The 23,777-nt window shown below is 44.6% G+C and overlaps 1 protein-coding gene across 1 annotated transcript in view; it reads right to left on the reverse strand.

Annotated features, from left to right (window-relative positions):
• LOC311235154 (collectin-12-like) overlaps positions 1-23,777 on the reverse strand; it is a 212,570-nt gene that overhangs the window by 7,291 nt on the left and 181,502 nt on the right. The window contains exons 4-6 of the mRNA XM_084322512.1: positions 8,482-8,568; positions 5,852-6,895; positions 4,987-5,475 (exon numbers count right to left, since the gene is read on the reverse strand). Coding sequence (XP_084178638.1) covers positions 4,987-5,475; positions 5,852-6,895; positions 8,482-8,568 — 1,620 coding nt within the window. The remainder of the gene's footprint in view (positions 1-4,986; positions 5,476-5,851; positions 6,896-8,481; positions 8,569-23,777) is intronic.

The following is a 23,777-nucleotide window of genomic DNA, read 5'->3' on the forward strand; positions in this document are numbered from 1 at the left end:
GCATCGCAAGGATCTTTACATAGCCTTCATAGACCTAAGCAAAGCCTTCGACACCATCAGCCGTGAGCTGCTCTGGAAACACCTCAACAAACTTGGGGTACCACCCAAGTTTCTCTCCATCCTTCAGCAGCTGCATGACGGGATGCAAGCCAGAGTCCAGACGGGTGAACTCCAGTCAGAATCCTTTAAGTTTAATGTTGGGGTGAAGCAGGGCTGTGTCTTGGCTCCGGTGCTTTTTAATCTCCTCCTCTCTGCCGTCACCTGCCTCTTCCGCCGAGCCCTGGGACATGAAGACGGTGTCCATGTGGAATACCGCCTTGATGGTAGTCTCTTCAACATCCGCCGGCTCCAGGCACACACAAAGACAAAATCCTGCCAAGTATGTGAGCTACAGTACGCTGATGACTGTGCCATCTTAGCTCACAGTCCAGAGTCTATGCAGCATGCTCTCGACACCATATCCAGCCTGTACCAATCCTTCGGTCTCCAGGTCAACATACAAAAAACCGAAGTCATGTCCCAACTCACTTCCCGAACCTCTACACCTCCCAGTTTTCACATAAACGATGTTCCACTCAAAACAGTGGATTATTTCACCTACCTCGGCTCCACTCTGTCCTCATGCTGCTCCCTTGACCCGGAGATACACACACGTATCAATAAAGCGGCATCATCCTTTGGACGCCTACGCAGCAGGGTTTTTGAAAACCGAAACCTGAAGATCAGCACCAAGGTTGCCGTTTACAATGCAGTATGTCTCTCCACTCTGCTCTATGGAGCAGAATCCTGGACCCCATACCGTCGGCACATCACCAACCTGGACGCTTTCCACATCCGTTGCCTCCAAAGGATCCTCGGCCTGACTTGGGAAGATCGAGTCCCGCACACAGACATCCTCAACAACACCAACTCAATCTGTATGGCCGCAGCTGTGGCCAAAAAACATCTTCGTTGGATAGGGCACACCATACGTATGCCTGACCACCGCCTGCCCCGCCAAGTCCTCTATGGCCAACTGAGGGTAGCAAAGCGGGCTGCTGGAGGCCAAAAGAGACGCTTTAAGGACTACACCAGGGACCTCCTAAAGTGTGCAAACATCACGCAGCTTGAAACTCTGGCACTCGACAGATCAGCCTGGCAAGTCACTTGTGCCACTGCAGTTTCCCAAATACACCAAACAAACCAAGACCGAAGATCTGAGAGGTGCACGCAACGACACCAGCGGGCAGCTGGCATCCCCCAGGTATCTGGCTTCCCTTGCGCCATCTGTGGACGGGTGTGCGGCTCAAGGATCGGACTCAACGCCCACGAGAAGTGGCACCAGCGGCAGCGGCGCTAACCCCCCTCCCCCTCTCCCCATCCCTGGAGCAAGCGTCATCATCGAACACGATGGACAGCTAAGAGAGTGTGTGTGTGAGTGTGTGTGTGTGTGTGTGTGTGTGTGTGTGTGTGTGTGTGTGTGTGTGTGTGTGTGTGTGTGTGTGTGTGTGTGTGTGTGTGTGTGTGTGTGTGTGTGTGTGTGTGTGTGTGTGTGTGTGTGTGTGTGTGTGTGTGTGTGTGTGTGTGTGTGTGTGTGTGTGTGTGTGTGTGTGTGTGTGTGTGTGTGTGTGTGTGTATTGGCTGCTGCATCGTTGCTAATAAGCTATAGATGAATTCGTTAAACGTATCCTTTGTGTCTGTTGTCATCTGTGTGGGTTCAACTGGTAAACAGTAAGATGCGGAGTGGAATGTTTCTCCACTGGCTCTTACGATGTGCACACTAAGCAATGTAAGAAATAAATAAAACCAACAATATAACAATAGAGAACAAGACGGTATATGGAATATTAAAACTATTCCACTATAGCTATATCAGCGTGATTGGGTTTAATTCTTATTTATTTATTTATTCACTGTCATTTGCAGTGTTTGTGTAGTGCTTTTATTTATTTCCGGACATCATGATGCCTCGTTGAGTCATGACTATAAATGTCAAATGTAATTGTTAATGATACAAATATTAGTCTGTCCTACTTACAACTGCCTTTCCGCGTTCGTAAAAATCCTGTTCGTAGCTACTCGAACCCCCGTAAAGAAACCTTTCGATCATGCCAAAATCGGCCCGAGAAGTTCGTAAGTGGAGTTACAAAGAAATTTGTTCATAACTTTCTCGTAAGTCCGTTCGAGCATGAGGACCATTATGCTGTGTGTGTTGTTGTCATTATGCTGTGTGTTGTCACTATGCTATGTGTGGTGTCATTATGCTGTGTGTGTTGTTGTCATTATGGTGTGTGTTGTCATTATGGTGTGTGTGTTGTCACTATGCTATGTGTGTTGTCATTATGCTGTGTGTGTTGTTGTCATTATGGTGTGTGTTGTCATTATGGTGTGTGTGGTGTCATTATGCTGTGTGTTGTCACTATGCTGTGTGTGATGTCATTATGGTGTGTGTTGTCATTATGCTGTGTGTGATGTCATTATGGTGTGTGTTGTCATTATGGTGTGTGTTGTCATTATGCTGTGTGTGATGTCATTATGGTGTGTGTTGTCATTATGGTGTGTGTGATGTCATTATGGTGTGTGTGTTGTTGTCATTATGGTGTGTGTTGTCATTATGGTGTGTGTGGTGTCATTATGCTGTGTGTTGTCACTATGCTGTGTGTGATGTCATTATGGTGTGTGTTGTCATTATGCTGTGTGTGATGTCATTATGGTGTGTGTTGTCATTATGCTGTGTGTGATGTCATTATGGTGTGTGTTGTCATTATGCTGTGTGTGATGTCATTATGGTGTGTGTTGTCATTATGCTGTGTGTGATGTCATTATGGTGTGTGTTGTCATTATGCTGTGTGTGATGTCATTATGGTGTGTGTTGTCATTATGGTGTATGCTTTATTTTCACAGATCGTGAAAACCAATAGAAAAACATGATCCAATTCTTAGCGGAGATCTCACTCGCTCTCAGACACACGGAGCTGCAAACTGCCGCTCCTCCTCCTCCTGCACCTCCCGCACCCGTGTAAACACAGAGGAGGCTCCTCTGCTCTAGTCTATAGTGCATGGGACCGTGAGCTAACGTTAGCTACCTAGCTATCGTTACTGTTTAAACAGAATGACCCAGTCAACTATTCACTTTTAGTCTAATACATGAGGCATTGTCTAACGGTATCTAGCCGGCTAGCTACTGATAGCTCCTGATATCAACAAATGCTCCAGCAATAGTCTAGTAGTGCATGTTGATACCTCCGTTAGCTCACGTTAGCTCACTGTTCAAAACGAAATGTCCCATTAAACTAAATAGTTCACTGAGGCGTTGTCTTAACGTTATCTAGCCGGCTAGCAGTAGCTACAGATAGCTCCTGATATCAATGTCTTATAACATTGATTCGATGCGTATTCGAGCCCCTGGCTTCCATCGCATGAGGGCAGAGTATAGGGTCCAGCTGCAGCGCCGGAGAATCCTTGCTGGAGCTGGAGGCTACTCGAGTATACACAAAGCAGAGTATACACACAGACAGTGGAGATAGCGAGCATTTTGACTTGTTGCGTGGTGGCAATGTCTCGCAGATAATACAACTACAAGTATAATTATATAATATATATATTTTATAAAAAAAATAAAAAAAAAGTATATATATATATTTATTTTTTTATATAAAACCAAAAACAATCGGTATCGGATATGGCCGATATGGCTCAAGACGATCGGTGATCGGTATCGGTGGTAAAAAACGTGATCGGGGCATCCCTAGTGTGTTGTCATTATGCTGTGTGTGTTGTCATTATGGTGTGTGTTGTCATTATGCTGTGTGTGTTGTCATTATGCTGTGTATTGTCTGAGAGAATGGCGCCGTGGAGACCGGCTGCCTATCTGTGCGCTCCGTCGAGACTGTGCTTATTGTTGTCATTGTGATGTGTGTGTTGTCATTATGGTGTGTGTGGTGTCATTATGCTGTGTGTGTTGTCATTATGGTGTGTGTGTTGTCACTGTGCTGTGTGTGTTGTCATTATGCTGTGTATTGTTGTCATTGTGCTGTGTGTGTTGTCATTATGGTGTGTGTGGTGTCATTATGCTGTGTGTGTTGTCATTATGCTGTGTGTGTTGTCACTGTGCTGTGTGTGTTGTCATTATGCTGTGTATTGTTGTCATTGTGCTGTGTGTGTTGTCATTATGCTGTGTGTGTTGTCACTGTGCTGTGTGTGTTGTCATTATGCTGTGTGTGGTGTCATTATGGTGTGTGTGTTGTCATTATGGTGTGTGTGTGTTGTCATTATGGTGTGTGTGGTGTCATTATGGTGTGTGTGGTGTCATTATGGTGTGTGTGTGTTGTCATTATGGTGTGTGTTGTCATTGTGCTGTGTGTTGTTGTCATTGTGCTGTGTGTTGTCATTATGGTGTGTGTGTGTTGTCATTGTGCTGTGTGTGTTGTCATTGTGCTGTGTGTGTTGTCATTATGGTGTGTGTGGTGTCATTGTGCACATAACACAGACAGCCATATAACTGGATTAGGGCTCTAAAGGGATAGTTTTGATTTGTGGAACCCTAGCCCTATTTGCTACTTACTAATGCTGTTGATTGGTTGTGTCCTTTCTCAGTACAACCCATGCTGTTCCTCATACTACTCCTGACTGAAGTAGATTGCAGTTGTCTTGCTTGACCCTATTGGCTTTGCATTGGTTTGTGGCTCACTAGCCGGAGCTAGTATTGTGCTAGTATTGTGTGAGAAAGGACCTAAGGACCAATCAACATGGTCATTGGTAAGTAAGACGTCATAGGGCTCCAACGATCTATCCTTTTAACCCTTTCACTACCACACTACAGAACCGTCTGTAGTGTGATAGTAAAGGGTTAACCTGTTGTAGTGTGGTAGTGAAAGGGTTAACTCTTTGTTGTGTGGCAGTGAAAGGGTTAACCTTCTGTATTGTCGCAGTGAAAGGGTTAACCATATTTTGGTTGTGTGGCCGTGAAAGGGTTAACTGTAATCAGATGAATGCTGAAAGCCTCACCTGGTGTCCACAGCGTAGGAGCAGGGACCTCACTTCTCAGAGACACAGGGCCCAAAGGTACTACCGGTGGTCGAGCAGGGAGTCCCGGCAGTCCAGGTGGTCCAGGCGCCCCAACGGGTCCCACCGCTCCCCTCGGCCCTTGCTCCCCAGCGGGCCCTACTGGTCCACGGAGACCCGGTGGGCCCTGCGCCCCCTGAGGCCCGGGCTGTCCGTCTCTCCCAGGTAGCCCAGCGGTTCCCGGCTCACCTTTAGTCCCAGGTGGTCCCGCCCTGCCCCCGGACCCCCGGGAGCCCTTGGACCCAGGGCTGCCACGTGAACCTGGCTGACCTTTGAACCCTGGCACACCCGGTGGTCCCGGAGATCCCTTCTCTCCTCTGGGTCCTTGCACCCCGGGCCCACCCTTATCCCCCTTCTCTCCTTTCTGCCCGGGCTGACCGGCCCCACCCTGGGGTCCTTTGTCCCCTCTCGGCCCTCTGGGACCAGGTGGGCCTGAAACACACACACACACACACACACACACACACACACACACACACACACACACACACACACACACACACACACACACACACACACACACACACACACACACACACACACACACACACACACACACACACACACACACACACACACACACACACACACACACACACACACACACACACACACACAATATATATAAACGTTTTAAAATATTTAATCCAAGCCATTTAAAAATAGATTTTCCAAGACCATTATAGAATAACATAATGGTTATCAACATACGAATCTAGCTTTTCTTTCTTAATTCCTAAAGAAGCACGCCAGCAATGACATCAAACATCTCTCCTACACAGCACGGTAAAGGCCTTGAACCCCTCACCTTGCAGAATAGTGAAGTTGGTTATTAGTTGTGAGTGCTTGCTGTCCACCAGCTTCATCTCCTCCATGACAATGAAGAGGTTGGTGACCTCCTTGTCCAGTCTTGCCGCCAGATCTTCCTGCTGGGACTTCAGCGCTGTCGCGTCTGTCCACACATCCACCATGCTGCCGTTGAGATTTTGCAGATAGTCCGAGTGGCGGCCCACAGTCTCCGCGCAGGTGCGCAGGTCATTCAGGTTAAGGTTGATGGCGCCCAACAGCTGTGTGGTGAAACTGATGTTTCCGGTCACGCGGTCGATACTCTGCTCCGTCTCGTCCAGCCGCGACTCCAGCTGGTCAAACTTGGAGGAGGTGCGGTTGTCTTGGTCCTGTTGCTGCTCCAGGATCTCCCTCAGGCTCTGGTCGTGGCCCTCAGCCAGGCCGCTGGTGTTCTGGATCTGGCCGGCCAGAGAGGCGAGCTGGGAGCCCACGTCCTCCAGGCTGTCGTTGTTGGACTTAGTCAGGGCCGAGGTGTTTGAGGCCATGATCTGCAGGGTCTCCACTTTACCCCTCAGCCACTCGGCGTCGGACCGCGTCTGCCGGGCCGTCTGCTCCAGGCTCTGGAAGTCATTGCGTATCTTCTGTATGGCCTGGGCGGTGTCCTCCACGGAGTGCTGCAGGCTGGCGATGAGGCTCCTCTGCTGCGCCTGCGTGAGGTTCAGGCTGCCGATGCCCAGCAGGACCTTGTTCTGGAGCTTCATCTGCTCCCGGAGCTCCGTCTGCAGCCGGGTCGTGTCGCCCTGCAGGCCCCCCATGGTGCTGCCGTAAGACCCCAGGGTGCCGTTGACGGAGCGCAGGAAGGCCGTGTTGATGTCCACCAGTCCCTGGATGGAGCCTTGGCTGCTCTGGAGGTCCAGGCCGGTGTTCCGCAGCTGACCCAGGGCGGCGCGGTTACTGCTGCTGCGCTCCGCCACCTCGGACAGCTGCCTCTGGAGAGCCCGGATGTTGTTCTTGAAGGCCTGCATCTCTGTGGTGGTGTTGTCCGACGTCACCCCTGCTTGGTCATCTGAGCAGAGATTGATACATGACCAAAACATCTTTTAAAAATTTGCATATTAATCAGTCATAGTTGAAAAGCACTCATTCTGGATTGGAATAGCAAACATAGCATACTAATTAGCATACATTCTAAGGTTTCTCTCCTCCACATTGCCTGTGGAGCTTTTTTCCCTATTGTTAGGTTTTAGTGAGTTTTTCCTTACCTTCGCGTGGGGTATGTCTGGGAGTGCTTGCATTCTTTCATTTATTTGCATTCATCTAAAAAATGTTTGGACCCTATGGTGTTCTTGTTCTGTTCTTGACTTATTGTTATGTTGTCTTCTTGACTTGTTTAAAGAAGACCTGTACGGCCCATGGGGACATTAACGTGTGTTGTCGGGCCCTATAAATAAATTTGATTTGATTTGATTTGATTTAATTACTATACATTAGGGATGGGTACCGAACCGAACCGAATTAAGGGTACCGACCGAATCACGTCGGTACTACCGAGTACCGATTCACGTGAGATCCGCCGGTGCCACATTTCGGTACTGCAAAAAAAAATCAACGAAACCTATGAAGTGTGCCGCACGTTCACACGCACAATATACGCTTACCTAGGATTTGACCTGATTCAACAACTAAGCAGTCAGGGCAATGGCAAGCCGAAACCGGTCGCAAGTGTTGTTACACTTTACAAAGATAGATGCAGACACCTCTCGCTGCAATATTATATATTATATACAGTATATATTAACAAATTGGTCTAAATAAATAATAATGATAATAAATTATTTGAAGTTTGGATAAAACATTTTTTTACAACTGAGGTAGGTAGTAGTGTTGTCACGATACTGGAATTTCGAACTTCGATACGATACCTTGAAAAGTATCGATATTCGATACCATTTTCGATACCACAGGGAAAAAGGTTCAATCTTAAAATGAAAAAAAGAAGAAAAAAATTATAAATATATATATTTTTTTTAATAAATTTTGCTTTTGTTGCTGGTTGATTCTCCTCAGATTCTCTCTGGTACTATAAGAGAAGATAAATATAACACTTTTAAAACCCTTTGTTTATCTTTAGATCACACATTTAAAAATAACTAAATGATATAATCTTAGAAATTAAGTAAACACTGTAATCTGTGTTGCATGTACCTGACAAACTGAACTGTTTGTATTACAGTCATATTCCAATTTAACTGAATGCACGTGTTTGTGTGTGTGTGTGTGTGTGTGTGTGTGTGTGTGTGTGTGGACTACTGTACTATTACAGGTATTGAAATAAACAATGCAACTTCCTTATACAATTTTTAATTTTTTTTTTAATAATTAAATATCGATATTGCGGGAAATGAGTATTGAAACCGTTTTAAATATTCAGAATCGATATGTATCGAAAAATCGATATTTTTGACAACACTAGTAGGTAGATTACATTTTTAGAGACTAAAGTACCGAAAAAAGGTATCGTTGGGTACCGGTATTGATTCACAGGTACCGGTATCGGTTCAAATGTGAAAGGTACCCAACCCTACTATATATAGACAGCTCCATGTACAGGTCAATAGGTCAAATGATATGGGCAAGTTGTGTAACACTTACCTAGCTTTTTCAAATCAGACTCGACAGCAATGATCTTCCCCCCGTAGTTCACCATCCCTTCAGTCACATTGTCAACCCTCTGCACCACTGAGGGAGGGGGGGGGGGAACGAGACAGGTTAGACCAGGGTTAGCTGCTCTATACGTTATTACCAGTCTGAAAGAGGAGGCCACTATAGCCTGCAACCACAGACAACACATTTAAAAGGGATCAAGGAGGAGGCTATATAAGATGTGTCTACATGTCTGCTAGGTATGTAATAATGGTGGACTCGTTTATAGCAAGCTCCAGGATTAGGGCGGGGTGAGTGCACGTGCGCGTGTGTCTGAGACTTGAGTGAGATATACTCCTTCAGTACAGAGGAGTGGGCGGACAGAGACATAGGCTGCGGAAGAGAGAGGAGCTGATGAGGAGATACTGATGGGGGGGTGGGGGCGGAAGGAAGTGACCTGGGGTGTGTGTGGGGGGGCCTTCAGTAAACAGGGGGATCAAAGACAGGCCCAAGGGAGACAGACACTGCAGCAGGGAGGGTTTTCACACCCCCACAGGCAACAGGACCATTAATTTCCTGTGGAATGTGTTTGGGATTCCAAAATAACCATCCCACTTCGACCACCACAACCACAACCACATCCACCAGCACCACTACCACCACCAACACAACCACCACCAACACCACCACCACCACTACCACCACCACCAGCAGCACCACTACCACAACCACCACCAACACAACCACCACCACCACCGCAACCATCACCACCAGCACAACCACCACTAGCAGTAGTAGCACCAACATCACCACCACCACCACCACCACCACCACAACCACCACCAACACCAACACCTCACTCATGTCAAGGACCCCCACGTTGATAGAAATAGGCCGCGGACACCCATTTGATTAGATGTGGTCTCTGGGGACCCCCCATCTGAGAAGATATATTTGTAGTTAGATATGACTTAGTCCAGAATTCCATAACTGTCTATACTGTAGGTGGGGAGATTAGAGGAGTCACTCGTATACTGTATGTTTTCTCATTGGGCTAATCTAACTTCTAGTGAATCAAATAGTCAAATTACTATTCCCAGTTTTTCTGGGGACCCCCTGAAACCTCCTCAAGGACCCCTGAGGACACCTGACCACATGTTGAGAACCACTGACCTACAGTACAGAGAGTTGTTCAGTTAACTTTCAGACAGAGATGATCTCCTTTATCTATCCACATTACTCCAGAGTTAGAACCTTTTACAAGACTAGGTGCTTTTGTGTGTGTATATAGAGCACATTTAAACATGACACGTGTCAACCAAAGTGCTGTACAGAGGGTAGATACACATAGATACATCTAGACAACATATAGACAACAATCACATCTCAGTTATACAGGAGGACACACACAGGGCATGAGTCAGTGTACATCGGGAAATGCTAATGAGTAGAAGTGGGTTTTGAGTCTAGACTTGAAGGCATCTGTCGAGGGGGCAAGCGTAATGGAGGTGGGGATGCTGTTCCACAGTTCAGGGGCTGCGACAGCAAATTATTACAATGATTATAACTGAATGTGTTGTTGTTTCTGTCATAGAGCAGAGGTAATAATCTTGGACATTTTCATATAAATAAATGTCTATTTTGTCTATCGCCAAATGATATAACACAATACTACAACCAGTTCAACTGATATAACACAATAGTGATTCTATCTATAACCAGTTCAACACAATACTATAACCAGTTCATGAATGCTTTTACATTTGCAGTTCTTGGTTGTTCTAACACTGGTATCTGGCAGGACATTCCTGTTCTAAACACTAGTGTCTGGTAGGACATTCCTGTTCTAACACTGGTATCTGGTAGGCCATTCCTATTCTAAACACTAGTGACTGGTAGGACATTCCTATTCTAAACACTAGTGTCTGGTAGGACATTCCTGTTCTAAACACTAGTGTCTGGTAGGACATTCCTGTTCTAAACACTGGTGTCTGGTAGGACATTCCTGTTCTAAACACTGGTGTCTGGCAGGACATTCCTGTTCTAAACACTGGTGTCTGGTAGGACATTCCTGTTCTAAACACTAGTGTCTGGTAGGACATTCCTGTTCTAACACTGGTATCTGGTAGGACATTCCTATTCTAAACACTAGTGACTGGTAGGACATTCCTGTTCTAACACTGGTATCTGGTAGGACATTCCTATTCTAAACACTGGTGTCTGGTAGGACATTCCTGTTCTAAACACTAGTGACTGGTAGGACATTCCTGTTCTAACACTGGTATCTGGTAGGACATTCCTATTCTAAACACTGGTGTCTGGTAGGACATTCCTGTTCTAAACACTAGTGACTGGTAGGACATTCCCATTCTAAACACTAGTGACTGGTAGGACATTCCTGTTCTAAACACTAGTGACTGGTAGGACATTCCTGTTCTAAACACTAGTGACTGGTAGGACATTCCTATTCTAAACACTAGTGACTGGTAGGACATTCCTATTCTAAACACTGGTGTCTGGTAGGACATTCCTATTCTAAACACTAGTGACTGGTAGGACATTCCTATTCTAAACACTAGTGACTGGTAGGACATTCCCATTCTAAACACTAGTGACTGGTAGGACATTCCTATTCTAAACACTGGTGTGTAGTACGACATTCCCGTTCTAAACACTGGTGTCTGGTAGGACATTCCCATTCTAAACACTAGTGACTGGTAGGACATTCCTGTTCTAAACACTGGTGTCTGGTACGACATTCCTATTCTAAACACTGGTGTCTGGTAGGACATTCCTATTCTAAACACTGGTGTCTGGTAGGACATTCCTATTCTAAACACTGGTGTCTGGTAGGACATTCCTATTCTAAACATTGGTGTCTGGTACGATATTCCCGGGGGAATAATCCCACGGGACAATACATTGGTAACTTGTTTCAAATGACAATATATACCCCTGTGAATATTATTGCACGGATCGGAATACGGGCGCGCGCGTGGGAGTCAAAGATATTTTCACAGTGATATGCGAGTGCTCCGGGAGAAGACCCATACCAGCCCCGTGCACCGGTTGAGGTTGTGTGTGTGTAAATGCGTGTTTCCCTGCGTGCCGGTCGAGGTTGTGTGTGTGTAAATGTGTGTGTGTTTCCCCGCGCGCCGGTCGAGGTTGTGTGTGTGTAAATGCGTGTGTTTCCCTGCGTACCGGTCAAGGTTGTGTGTGTAAATGCGTGTGTTTCCCCGACAGAAGCTCTTGTCCCTCTCTCTCTCTCTCTCTCTCTCTCTCTCTCTCTCCCTCTCTCTCGCTCATTCTCTGCCTCTCTCTGTCAAAACCCGCTTGAGGAAGTGTCGGGTATTTCCACTCGCTCTGTTGTTGAGCGAATGGTTGCGCTACAACCTTAGAGGGGGCGTTACTGCAGATCAGCTCCTTGCTACGTAGCCAAGCGAGTCAAATCAGAATGACCTAGTTTACTGGGGGAGGAGATTGTCTCAACTGAATTAGAGCAATCCGGCAATGAATGAATGAATGAATGAACTTTATTTAACAGATTGCAGAATGGGTACAATACAGTAAGGCTCAATACATACAATTGTTAAGGGGATGCAGACCTGAGAAAGACGTTTGTCTTGTTTCCATCAGGGTCCCCCATTTTCAATTCATATAGACATTTATGACATACACAACATACATGACATTTATGTCATAGGGACATATTGGTATTTAGTACTGATACATTTGTGACATAAACGGTATTCAAATATACAGTACTGTTACCCCTAGATCCTGACAGAGTATATACATATGATGGGGAGGGGACTGTACATTAGGAGGGGGTGGGTGGGTGGGATAGAAATATACATACGGCGGGGAGGGAATATATACATGCGGTGGGGAGGAGACTGTCTATTAGGAGGTGGTGGGGGTTTTGGGCATTTACGGTGGCCAGTTTCGAATTGCAGCCTCCCGTAGGTGCTCTTTAAGAGCGGTTTTGAATGTGGGCAGGGATTCACATTCCTTTACAGCTTTGGGTAGGGCGTTCCACATTGTTGTGGCATAATTGCAAAACGTGTTTAGTCCCTTGTTTGAGCCGAATCTGGGTTTAACATGCTTTGTTGAGCTTCCTCTGGTGTAGTGGTTGTGGTATTCACTGACCTTTGGGAAGTATTTTGACATGTACATGGGCACCCCGGTCGTATAGTGTATCTTGTAGACCAGGCCCATTGCAAGTTGCTGTACTCTGTCGTCTACTCTAAGCCATCCTAGGTTGTCAAAGTGGGCAGGGGTGAGGTGGGTTCTGGGGTTCAGGTCAAGTAGTAGTCTGACCAGTTTGTTTTGTGATGTTTGTAATTTTGTTTTAAGCGCCTTTGAGGTGCTTTGGTACCATGAGGTGCATGCATAGACTCCTGCCAGAGTCTTCAGGGTATTCTTGTTTACCAGAGAGGAGATCCGGTACAAGAATCTAGTTCGTTGGTTGACTTTTTTTATTACATTGGATGCCATTTTGTCACAGGAAAGATTTGCCTCTAGGATGGAACCCAGGTAGGTAATTTCGTCTTTCCTTGTGACAATATTGTCACCCACTGTAACTGAGAAGCCGTCGGTCTTGCTGAGTTTGTTATTTGAACCGAAGAGAATGGACTCTGTTTTGCCCATGTGTAATGATAGTTTGTTATCAGCGAACCATATGCAGATTTTGCCTAGTTCCGAGCTGAGGGTTTTTTCAACCTGCAACTTGTTCTTGTCAGAGACCAACAGGGCTGAGTCGTCCGCAAACAGGAACAAGTTGCAGTCACAGGCTGACGACATGTCATTTGCATAAATTAGGAAGAGTAGCGGTCCTAGTATGCTTCCTTGTGGAACACCACAGCTCACTGTGAGGGGGGGGGGATAGAGTACCGTTTACCTCTACCATCTGTTCTCTCCCCTCCAGGTAGGATTGCATCCAGCTCACTGATAAGCTATCAAAACCAATTGCTTTTAGCTTGTCCATCAGAATGGAGTGATTGACAGTGTCGAAGGCCTTTTGTAGGTCCAGCATGACCATGCCGCAGTATTTGCCCGTGTCCACCTCTTGTTTGATGTGGTCGTTCAAATAGAGGAGGCATGTGTCAGTGGAGTGGGACGTTCTGAAGCCAGATTGGAATTCGTAGATTAGATTTTTTTCCGCCAGGTACTTTTCGACCTGTTCGTAGACTATTTTCTCCATGACTTTCGAGATGGAGGTAAGAATAGAAACAGGGCGGTAGTTGCCTGGGTGAGGATTAGAGAATGAGGATTAGAGAAACAGACCCATTGATACAAACCCCCATTGCTATAAAACAATGCTAAACACTGGAAAAGGCCATTTATAAGACACAGGACCTTTAACAGACGTCCTTGTTGCCTAGAAACAAGGTGATTGTCTGCATGCATGGTGCTACTATGGATGATTTGGGCATGAGGTGGTGCACACAATGAACACATGCACACAATACCACACATCTGCCTTCAGGTTGCCATGTTTCTGCAGTGTCACAAACACATCTTTCCTGTTGACCAAAATGAGCTATCATCCAAACGTGTGTGTTCTGTGCACCTGACCCACTGACCTCAACATGACCTGGTGAGTGAACCTGACCCACTGACCCAGAAATGACCGGGTGAGTGCATGCGTTACACAGCAGGAGGACTGTCAGCCGGTCACACAGCATTAGAAGAATCAATCAAGTGGTGAGTATTAGGTTAGCCTACTAACACCAACAACAGTAGTCTAATACAGGGGTTCCCAAAGTCGCGCGGGGGGGGGGGGGGGTCGCCAGATGATTTAAAAATAAAAATAAAAAATAACATTTTTTTTTTTTTTTTTGCAGTCAGGCCACTGAACTTAGAAGCAGGCCAGGACAGTGTTTCTAGTTGCAGCAGTGCAATAGTTAGATAACCTAGGTGGGGAACAACCAGGAAATCACTGCAACTCACACAAGTTGGAGAACTATCTCTCTCTCTCTCTTGCTCTCACACACACACACAAAAGGAGCCGCATGTGATTGGTGGAGGCGGGACCTCCACATGCTAGCCTGTAATAATCCCCCCCAGAAAAATCTACTTTGCATTTGATATATTGCAAATATATGCCATCACACACACTGGCATTTAAAGGGTTAGAATTATAAAATTAATATTTGGTGTTATGATCAGGGCTGAAGTTGAATAAAAGATTGTATTATTTTCATTCTGACATTACAAAAAAACTGAAAATCCATCAAAATCAGTGTTGTTGCTAATCATACATGCTAGCCTGTTTTTTAACAATAATTTGTGATGCCATCACAAACACTGCCATTTAAAGGGTACAAATAAAAAAATGCCTGCACCAGAATGCAGGAAATGAAGTCTTTGTAACAAGAAATGTCCTGGTGGGGGACCCCCAGACCCCCTGCTTAAAAAGTGGCCTGATGCCTGATGCTTATTAGTGTGTGTGCGTTTGAACGTGTGCATGTTTCAACCATACATTTCCATTTATAAAAAAAAAAAAAAAAGAGAGAAAAAAAAACGAAATATATATATATTTTTTCCCCTCCTATAATAGTGGGGGTCGCGGCTCTGACCCCGTTATTTTTGGGTCGCGGCCTGAAAAGTTTGGGAACCCCTGGTCTAATAGTCTAAGACTCCTACTACTACTACTACTACTACTACTACTACTACTACTACTACTACTACTACTACTACTACTACTACTACTACTACTACTAAGCCTGATGACTATTACTACTGTTGTCTGATGTAGTTTAGAGCAGGTAACGTTAGGTAAAGCTGCCTGATGACTATTACTACTGTTGTCTGAGAGCAGGTAACGTTAATATCAATACATTTAAAGGTAGCTATAAACAAGCACTTATGGACACATATAAGAGAGAGGAGCTTATATTCCTGACAAAAGAAGCCACCCAACTCCTCGTCCAATCAACAGTCATCTCCCGCCTCGACTACTGCAACGCACTGCTCGTTGGCCTCCCGGCCACTGCCACTAAGCCTCTTCAACTCATTCAGAACGCAGCGGCCCGCCTGATCTCAAACCTACCGAAGTCGGCCCATGTCACCCCACTTCTTAGGGACCTGCACTGGCTCCCCATTGCTGCACGAATCCGCTTCAAGGCCCTCGACCTAGCATACCGTGCGGCAAAGGGAACCGCTCCCGCCTACCTCCGGTCAATGGTCTCTAATTACACACCCTCAAGACCCCTACGCTCTGCATCTTCTGGCCGCCTCAGACCTACTCCTATCCAAGCTCCGGGAGGGTCATCTTTTTTTTATTATTTTTTTTTAAACACAGAAATACGCAATTTTAGAGTAATTAGAGATGAATACTGAATAACTAGAATCATTAGAGGTTCTCAAAGTGAGGTCCAGGTCCATGAGAGGGATCTGGGCAGTCCCCATAGAAAATTCAAAGTTAACAGGACCAAATCATCAGTTTCTTATTTATTTATTTAACATTTATTTAGCCAGATAAAACATTGATCTGGTCCAAGAAGCCCCAACAGGAGTACAAATATACATACGGTATATACACATATATATATATATATATATATATATATATATATATATATATATATATACACACTGTACATACATACACACATATACACCAATAACAAAATAAAAACACAGTTAAGAATCATACACATAAGCAAATAAACAAACAAACAAACAAACATATGCACAGCCTATGTACAAAAGAAATAAACAGTTCATCTCTAGTCTTTACAGTTTTCTTCAATTGCATAAACACTCAAATCAAAAGTATTACACAATTATCAAAACCTTACACTCAAGGAGCAAAATATAGGCCCAGATTTGCACCCCTACAATGTCAGCCTCACACTTTTTGCAAAACAATACACACAGTGATTTGCAAAACACTAAACACACTTGCATTACATTAGACACAGAATGTCAAATTACCACACATATGAGCCAATTGGTTAAACACAGCCAGTATTGTTGTGATTCTCCATGTTGAAATGTTGACTGATTTGGTTATATGGAGAGAACATTTATATTTTCATCAGTCTGCATCATTGATTTGGGTATATGGAGAGAAAATGTAATTTTTTTTCATCAGTCTGCATCATTGATTTGGGTATATGTAGATAAATAAATTATATTTTCATCACAGCATTGGTCTTGTGTAGTGTTTGGTGAATTTATTGTATATTTGCACATTCTCTGCGTACTTCACTTACAGTACTCTAATCACTGAGAAGTAGAATTGCTAAATGTGTTTTAGGTTAAGCACAGCAGTGTGTGTAACTGGTTCAAACAGAATTAAGTCATATGAAACGTGTGTTTCATATGGTAACAAAATGTAGTTTTTATAAATTGGTGTATGGTTTTGACAAGTGTTTAATTTAGCAAAGGATCTGATGTGTTCTGATAATTGTGTGTGTGGTTGTGCTAATTGTGTGTTTTGAAACACCGGGCCCCGTTTTCAAAATCATGCTTAGGCAATCGAAAAAAAACTGTATTGTGTGTTTCATTATATACATATGTTTCAGTCTTCTCATAAAAAAAATATTCGATTTTTGGGTCTTTTCCTGCCTTTGGTCCGCTTTGCATTCACATCTCAAATGAACCGCAGCATGGTTCACTTGCAAGAGTGAATGAGCTTTCACACCACCCCAAACCAACCGGACTATCCGAGGAAATGAACCAGGGTTCGATTAAAGCTTAATATAGGACACTGGACATGGGTATGGATGGCTCCAGGTGCTGCTGCGTTAAAGTGCACATCTTCAATATCTGTACTATTTAAAAGCACAGTGCAGGACACACTCAAAGGTTATCGCACCTCAGAGATGGCAGTGGCCATGTATGACAGGACAAAGGCCATATGTAATGGCCTTTGGATTGAGGAACATACTACCAGCCAAAGGAGGAAGCAGAAAAGGATGGACGAGTATGTAGTTGAGTCATCTTGTGGCACAAGCTCAGACCTCAGCTCAGAGACTGTTCTATCCAGTCGTCGACAGAATGCTGCAAGAGCTTGAGAGCAGGTTCTCATGAGTTGGATAACAACTTATGAGAGGCATACAGGCATGTTATCCAGCCTCAGACCAGTTTCTCTCAGTGGAATTGCTGCAACCCCTCGCCACACATTACAATATCAAGTTCAAGTTCTTTAATAGTTGTCATACAGAAGTACAGAATACTTTCATACAAAATGCTTCTTACTGTTACGCTCCAGAGACTGTGCTAGACAAGATAGTATCAAATAACATAATAACATAATATAGCATGAATTTAGAAGAAGAAAATGAGGTCACAGTGTTCGGTATAGACATATGTATAGACAATATCCAACTATTGCCAGAGGAGATCACAGTTGCAAAGTGTTTCCTGGTCAGGACAGGCAGAGATGCAGTCCCTACTATCCAAAGTGTCTTTTCCCTCCTGGATGATGATAATAATAATAATAATAATAATAATAATAATAATAATAATAATAATAATAATAATAATAATAATAATAATAATAATAATAATAATAATAATAATAATAATGCATTTGATTTATAAGGCGCCTTTCAGGACACTAAAAAAAAATCCATAAATCGGTGAATGAAAAAATTATAGGATCAAATGAAAACTACTTACTAAAAATGGATGTTTAAAAGTACTAAAAACCAAAAAAAAAAATACCAAACACTAACAAACACTCAGCACAGACAATGGGAATGCTGACATAAAAAAAATGTAAAACATTTTTTTTTGATCCGGGGCTAGGAGAAAAACATCCGGGGCTAAAGCCCCGGAAGCCCAGGGCTAACGACGCCACTGCTAAAGACGCACTTCTTCAACCATTATCTGAATAAAAAAAAAAGAAAAAAAAATCTAACCCTAACTAACCATACTGTCATGCACTTGTCCTAATAAACTAACCTACACTGTAGCAGTGGCACTCAACACTTTGATGAACATTGTTACTCAGCTGATAGAGTTGTGCCCTTCCTGATGGCTTGTTGTACATAACTTGTAAGTCGCTTTGGATAAAAGCGTCAGCTAAATGACTAAATGTAAATGTATATATAAAAAACTGTACTTTTATTTTATTTTTCATTATTTGTTGTATTAAATTATAATGTAAAATATTGTAAGGAAAGGGCAGGGCTTGATAAGTAAAAAAATATATATTTTACTTCCCCCTGTTCCTTCTCGAACACTTATTATTGTATGGAAATAGTCTTTTACTATTTACCTTTTTGTTTTTTAAACTTGTTTTATGTTTCTATGTTCGAGACAAATCAAAATCAAATCAAATCAAAAAGGTAAAGCTGCCTGATGACTATTACTGCTGCTGTTTGATGTAGTTTAGAGCAGGTATACCTGCCTGATTCACCTAATGGAGAACCATTGCATGCATTTGCAAAGCGTTTATCCATTGATGGAAAGCTTTGCTCAATGAGGCTGTATGTAGGCTGGTGTTACGTATTACTCTCACATGGTGGAGGGATACTTACTGTCTGTGGTGCATATTCACATTGTGGTTAAGTGTGCTGTCACTAATTGGTGGTTTAATTGACACACTGTTTCTTCTTGTTTTTGCTTGTTTAAAATGGCCGCTTTCTAATTCATCACAGGTGTGGTGATGAGGCACCACGCCCTACAAATGCAGTGCAGGGAGCAGTTGTCAAGTCTCCCCCACTTCACAGGAGATGTCACAGCTCTCCAGCGTCTCACCTGCTCTCTTTGTTTTGTTGTACATTCGGCTTGTTCTTCCTTTTGCTATTAGTTTTGTTATTTAACTTTGGAGTCTGGAACACCCAGCTCCCACTATTTCTGTCCATTTAGTTAGTTGTAAATAAATTCTTATTTTTGATACACTTTTGTCCAGTGTCCTGTGTCCACCACGTCGCATTCAAGGCCTTGACGAGCCATATGTTAGGCTTGAATGTAACATGGGGGCTCTAGCCGGTCTACAAACAGGTAAGTATGCTCTTCATTTATAATTTGATTTGACTACTGGTATGCTTTAAAATATTTAGTTTAGTGGACACCACAGGTAGGTAATTTCATTGTTTTCTGGCTGTTGTTAGCCTCCTGTGTACCACATACTCCTGGGGCAGTCAACGAAGTGATTGGTATATGATCTTTGGCTGGTAGTAGGTGTGGTTGAAGAAAGCTAGGTCTACAGTGCATTAGCTTTCAGGATAGGTAGGTTAGGGGGCCAGGAAATGTAATTAGTGTGTTAGGACCTGATGTAAGTGTGTTTTTGTTTAGATTAGACATGTGGTGGGCCTAGCAGTCCTTCTTTTGACTGCAGTATAGGTTTTTTAGAAGCTATTTGTGAGTCAAATCAGATTGTATGGAGCACCTGTTTGTATTATTAGGATTTGTTTGTTGGATTTGTTTGTTGAGTAACACAAGGGGTTTTGCCTCACTTGGTTGTTACTGATGAGCGTTTGTTCCAGTATATTGGGATAAATGCCTACCACAGGGTTAGTCTTGTGGGTGGTTCGTCTCAGCAGAGGCCTGTAGCTAGTGTCCAGTAGCAGTGTCTGCTGTGATTCTCTAGTATAGGATCTGTGTGCATTATTGAGCTTGACCTTTTTGATCCAGTATGTGTTATGCCGTGTGTCTTAAATGCAGTGTGATTTGTTTTGCGTGCTAACATCAAATGCCGTGTTTTGAACTACTGCTTGTGAGTTTAATTGCGTGCTGTGTTATGCCGTGTATGATCAATCACTGTCATTTAATTACGTGCTACACCTTTTTGTGGATACAGGGAAATTGGAGTTTGAACCCCAGGTCGTAGGAACGGTGGGCGAGTTGCTTGTGTTTTGGGTACTGAACTATGTCCCTTGTTGTGGATTAATTGTAGTATTGCCTTGTACTGGTAATTAATTAATTGGTTGATTAATTAGTTAATTAATTAATATTGTTGTATTCATTTGTTGTCGTTTACTGAGGGTAATAGACAATGACGTTGGACATTGATGACTTTGTTGCAGAGCCAACACTGGCTAAGGTAAGAAAATTTTCAAAGGATGAGTTACTACAGGTAGCAACAAGGTTTTCAATAGACCTCGATGCAGGCCAGAAAAAGGAGAACTTGTTAGGTCAATTAATTGAGGAACTGAGTACACTGAATGTTTTTGGTGTGGCTGCAGGTAGACCTCTGGAGGAGGAGGGAGAAGGCTTTGAGCTACCGCGTGGGCGAGATGTGGAGCTTAGGACAGCGCGTGAGCTTGCAGCTATTAACAAGGCTGACCGTGAGGACAAAGCAGCTGAACGGGAGGCTATTGAAGCTAGTGAGGTGAGGAGAGCAGCTACAGCCAGGGCAGAGCGTGAGGCCCAGGACGCTATTGAGGAGGCTGCTGGGGTGAGAAGAGCAGCTGCTGCCCAGGCCCAGGAAGCTATTGAGGTGGCACAGGAGGTACGCGCCCAGGCAGCATATGACCGGGAGATGGCGATGCGTAATGCGGGTGGTGCTGGTGCTATACATGTGCATCGGGAGCCGGGTTTTGATATGGCTAGGCAGAAAGGCATGGTTCCGTTTTTTTTGGAAAGGGACGTCGATAGTTTTTTTTTATTATTTGAGGACATAGCTGGCAGTTGCGGCTGGCCAGCAGATAAATTGACTATCCTCATGCAGAGTGCTTTGCGCGGTAAGGCACAGATCGTGTATGCGTCGATGTATCCTGATAATAAGGATTATGCTTTGGTGAAACAGGCTATCCTTAAAGCCTATGAATTGGTCCCTGAGGCTTACCGCCAGAAATTCCGCAATTTGAGGAAACAGAACTCTCAGTCTTTTGTGGAGTTTGTGAGGGAAAAGCGGTTGCTTTTTGACCGGTGGTGTGCAGCAGATAAGGTCACCACAGTGGAGGAGATTAGGGACCTAATCTAATAATTAGTACCGGTGACAATTCTCCGTGATACTGGCGCATCCCAATCTTTTGTGCAAAGTAGTGTCCTGCCCTTTACGCACCACTCTGAGTTGGGTGCAGGGGTTGTTATTGAGGCTTTTGGAATGCACACAATGAATGTGCCGCTGCATAATGTCTTTCTTGATTGTGCCCTTGTATCAGGACCAGTGGTGATCGGAGTGACGGCTGGCAAACTCCCTATGCAGGGGGTAACGTTGCTCTTGGGCAATGACTTGGCTGGAGGTAAAGTACTGGTGATACCGGAGGTGACATGCGTGCCAGATACTCGAGTGGCGGAGCAGTGTCTCGTGGGCTTCCCAGCCTTTACAGTGGCTGAGGCCACAGCCGGATTGGAGGAGAATGAGGAGGATGAGAGTGAGAAGGATGTTGCTACTTCATGTGGCACCGTTTCTGACATTTCATGTGGCACCATTCTGGTTGAGGAGGCTACAAGGCCAGAATTGGGCTGCCGGCCTTCCTACAGTAGCTCTGACATTCATGATGTCTCACTTGTCAGCAGTGATGATCCCAGTATGGTCAGTGTTTCTGATATTGATTCATGTGACCACACTGACTCTCTGCCAGGCACTGGGTATGCTAGTCAACCTAGTTACCTGTGTCCTGTGCAGCAGGAGCAGTCTTCACAACCTAGTCTAATGGGTGACGACCATTTTGATTGTGACGAGGTTGATGTGTGTGCCACCATTTGGCAAAGGTGTCATGGCAATGTTACTGTGTGTGCCACCATTTTTGCTTGTGACAGTAGAACGGTTTCAGACACCGTTTTGTTTCATGACGAGGTTGCTGTCTGTGACACCATTGTTGCTCATGACAGTCCTATTTTTTGTGACACTGTTGCTGTTTTGGCTCATGACGGTGCAGTTTCTTCTGTCATTGTTGCGAATGACAGTGCTAATTTTTGTGGCGCCATTTTGAGTCACAGTGTTGATGAGTGTGCCGCCATTTTGGTTCCTGACCATGCTGTTTTTTGTGACGCCATTTTGGGTGGTACTCCAGTTATTTGTGTGCCTGAAGTGATGTTGCTCTGTTCCAGGGATGGTGGGGACGTGCCTGAGGCGGTACATCCTGCTCTGGCTGTTCGTGACTCACAGTCTCCTGTACAGCTATCGGGGGTACAGCCCTCAGTACAGTCTCCTGTGCTGGCAGTGCCAGGTGGGGAGGAGACGGGCGCTGTGTTGGTACCAGGGGAGTGTGCTGACTTTAGTTTTCCTGTTGGTTGTCCTGAGCGCGATGAGGTTGTTTTTTCTCAAGTGTGTGATTCCTGTTTGCTGTCTCCTTTTGACAGGTCGGTGTCGGTGGAGCGGCCTGTTGATGTGGAGCCTGTATTTTGTTTTCCTGTTTTCTGTCCTGAGCGCGGTGGGCTGCTGTCTCATGCTGACTCCAGTTTGTTGTCTCTGTTTGTCAGGTCTGTATCGGCGGAGGGACCTGTTCTCATGAGTTTTTTGTTTGGTGGTGATGTGTCACCGGCTCCGCTCCATCCGGGCCCGGCTGGGTACATTTTGGAGGGGTCTCGCTTGAGCGGGTATCAGGACGGGGTTGTTTGTGCTAAGCAACGGTGTCGAGTGTTCCTCAGTAGGGAGCATTCGACGGAGTTAAGGGTTGTGTTCGACAGGGGCCGACCCAGTGTCACTCTGTGGTAGTGGCTCACTTTGTGGGTCACAGGTTTTTTGGTGTACAGTTGAGTGACTCTTGACCGGGGCTCACACTCAACACAGTACAGGCACTACACATGTTGGAGTGTGGTTGCATTTTTTTTGGTAAGGTTGGTAAGTATCTTCTTATTTATTTATTTATGTTCATTCTCTTGGTTATGGTTTCTTTGGGCTATAGTTGGGAGAAGAACATAAATCTTCGGTGTGGGGGTGTTACGTATTACTTTCACATGGTGGAGGGATACTTACTGTCTGTGGTGCATATTCACATTGTGGTTAAGTGTGCTGTCACTAATTGGTGGTTTAATTGACACACTGTTTCTTCTTGTTTTTGCTTGTTTAAAATGGCCGCTTTCTAATTCATCACAGGTGTGGTGATGAGGCACCACGCCCTACAGATGCAGTGCAGGGAGCAGTTGTCAAGTCTCCCCCACTTCACAGGAGATGTCACAGCTCTCCAGCGTCTCACCTGCTCTCTTTGTTTTGTTGTACATTCGGCTTGTTCTTCCTTTTGCTATTAGTTTTGTTATTTAACTTTGGAGTCTGGAACACCCAGCTCCCACTATTTCTGTCCATTTAGTTAGTTGTAAATAAATAGTTATTTTTGATACACTTTTGTCCAGTGTCCTGTGTCCACCACGTCGCATTCAAGGCCTTGACGAGCCATATGTTAGGCTTGAATGTAACAGCTGGCTACATCAATGTGTAGCGTTCTACTCCAAATCAC

This window comes from Notolepis coatsorum (genome assembly GCF_963971535.1).
Source record: "Notolepis coatsorum genome assembly, chromosome: 10".
In the NCBI taxonomy this organism is placed as follows: Eukaryota; Metazoa; Chordata; class Actinopteri; order Aulopiformes; family Paralepididae; genus Notolepis; species Notolepis coatsorum.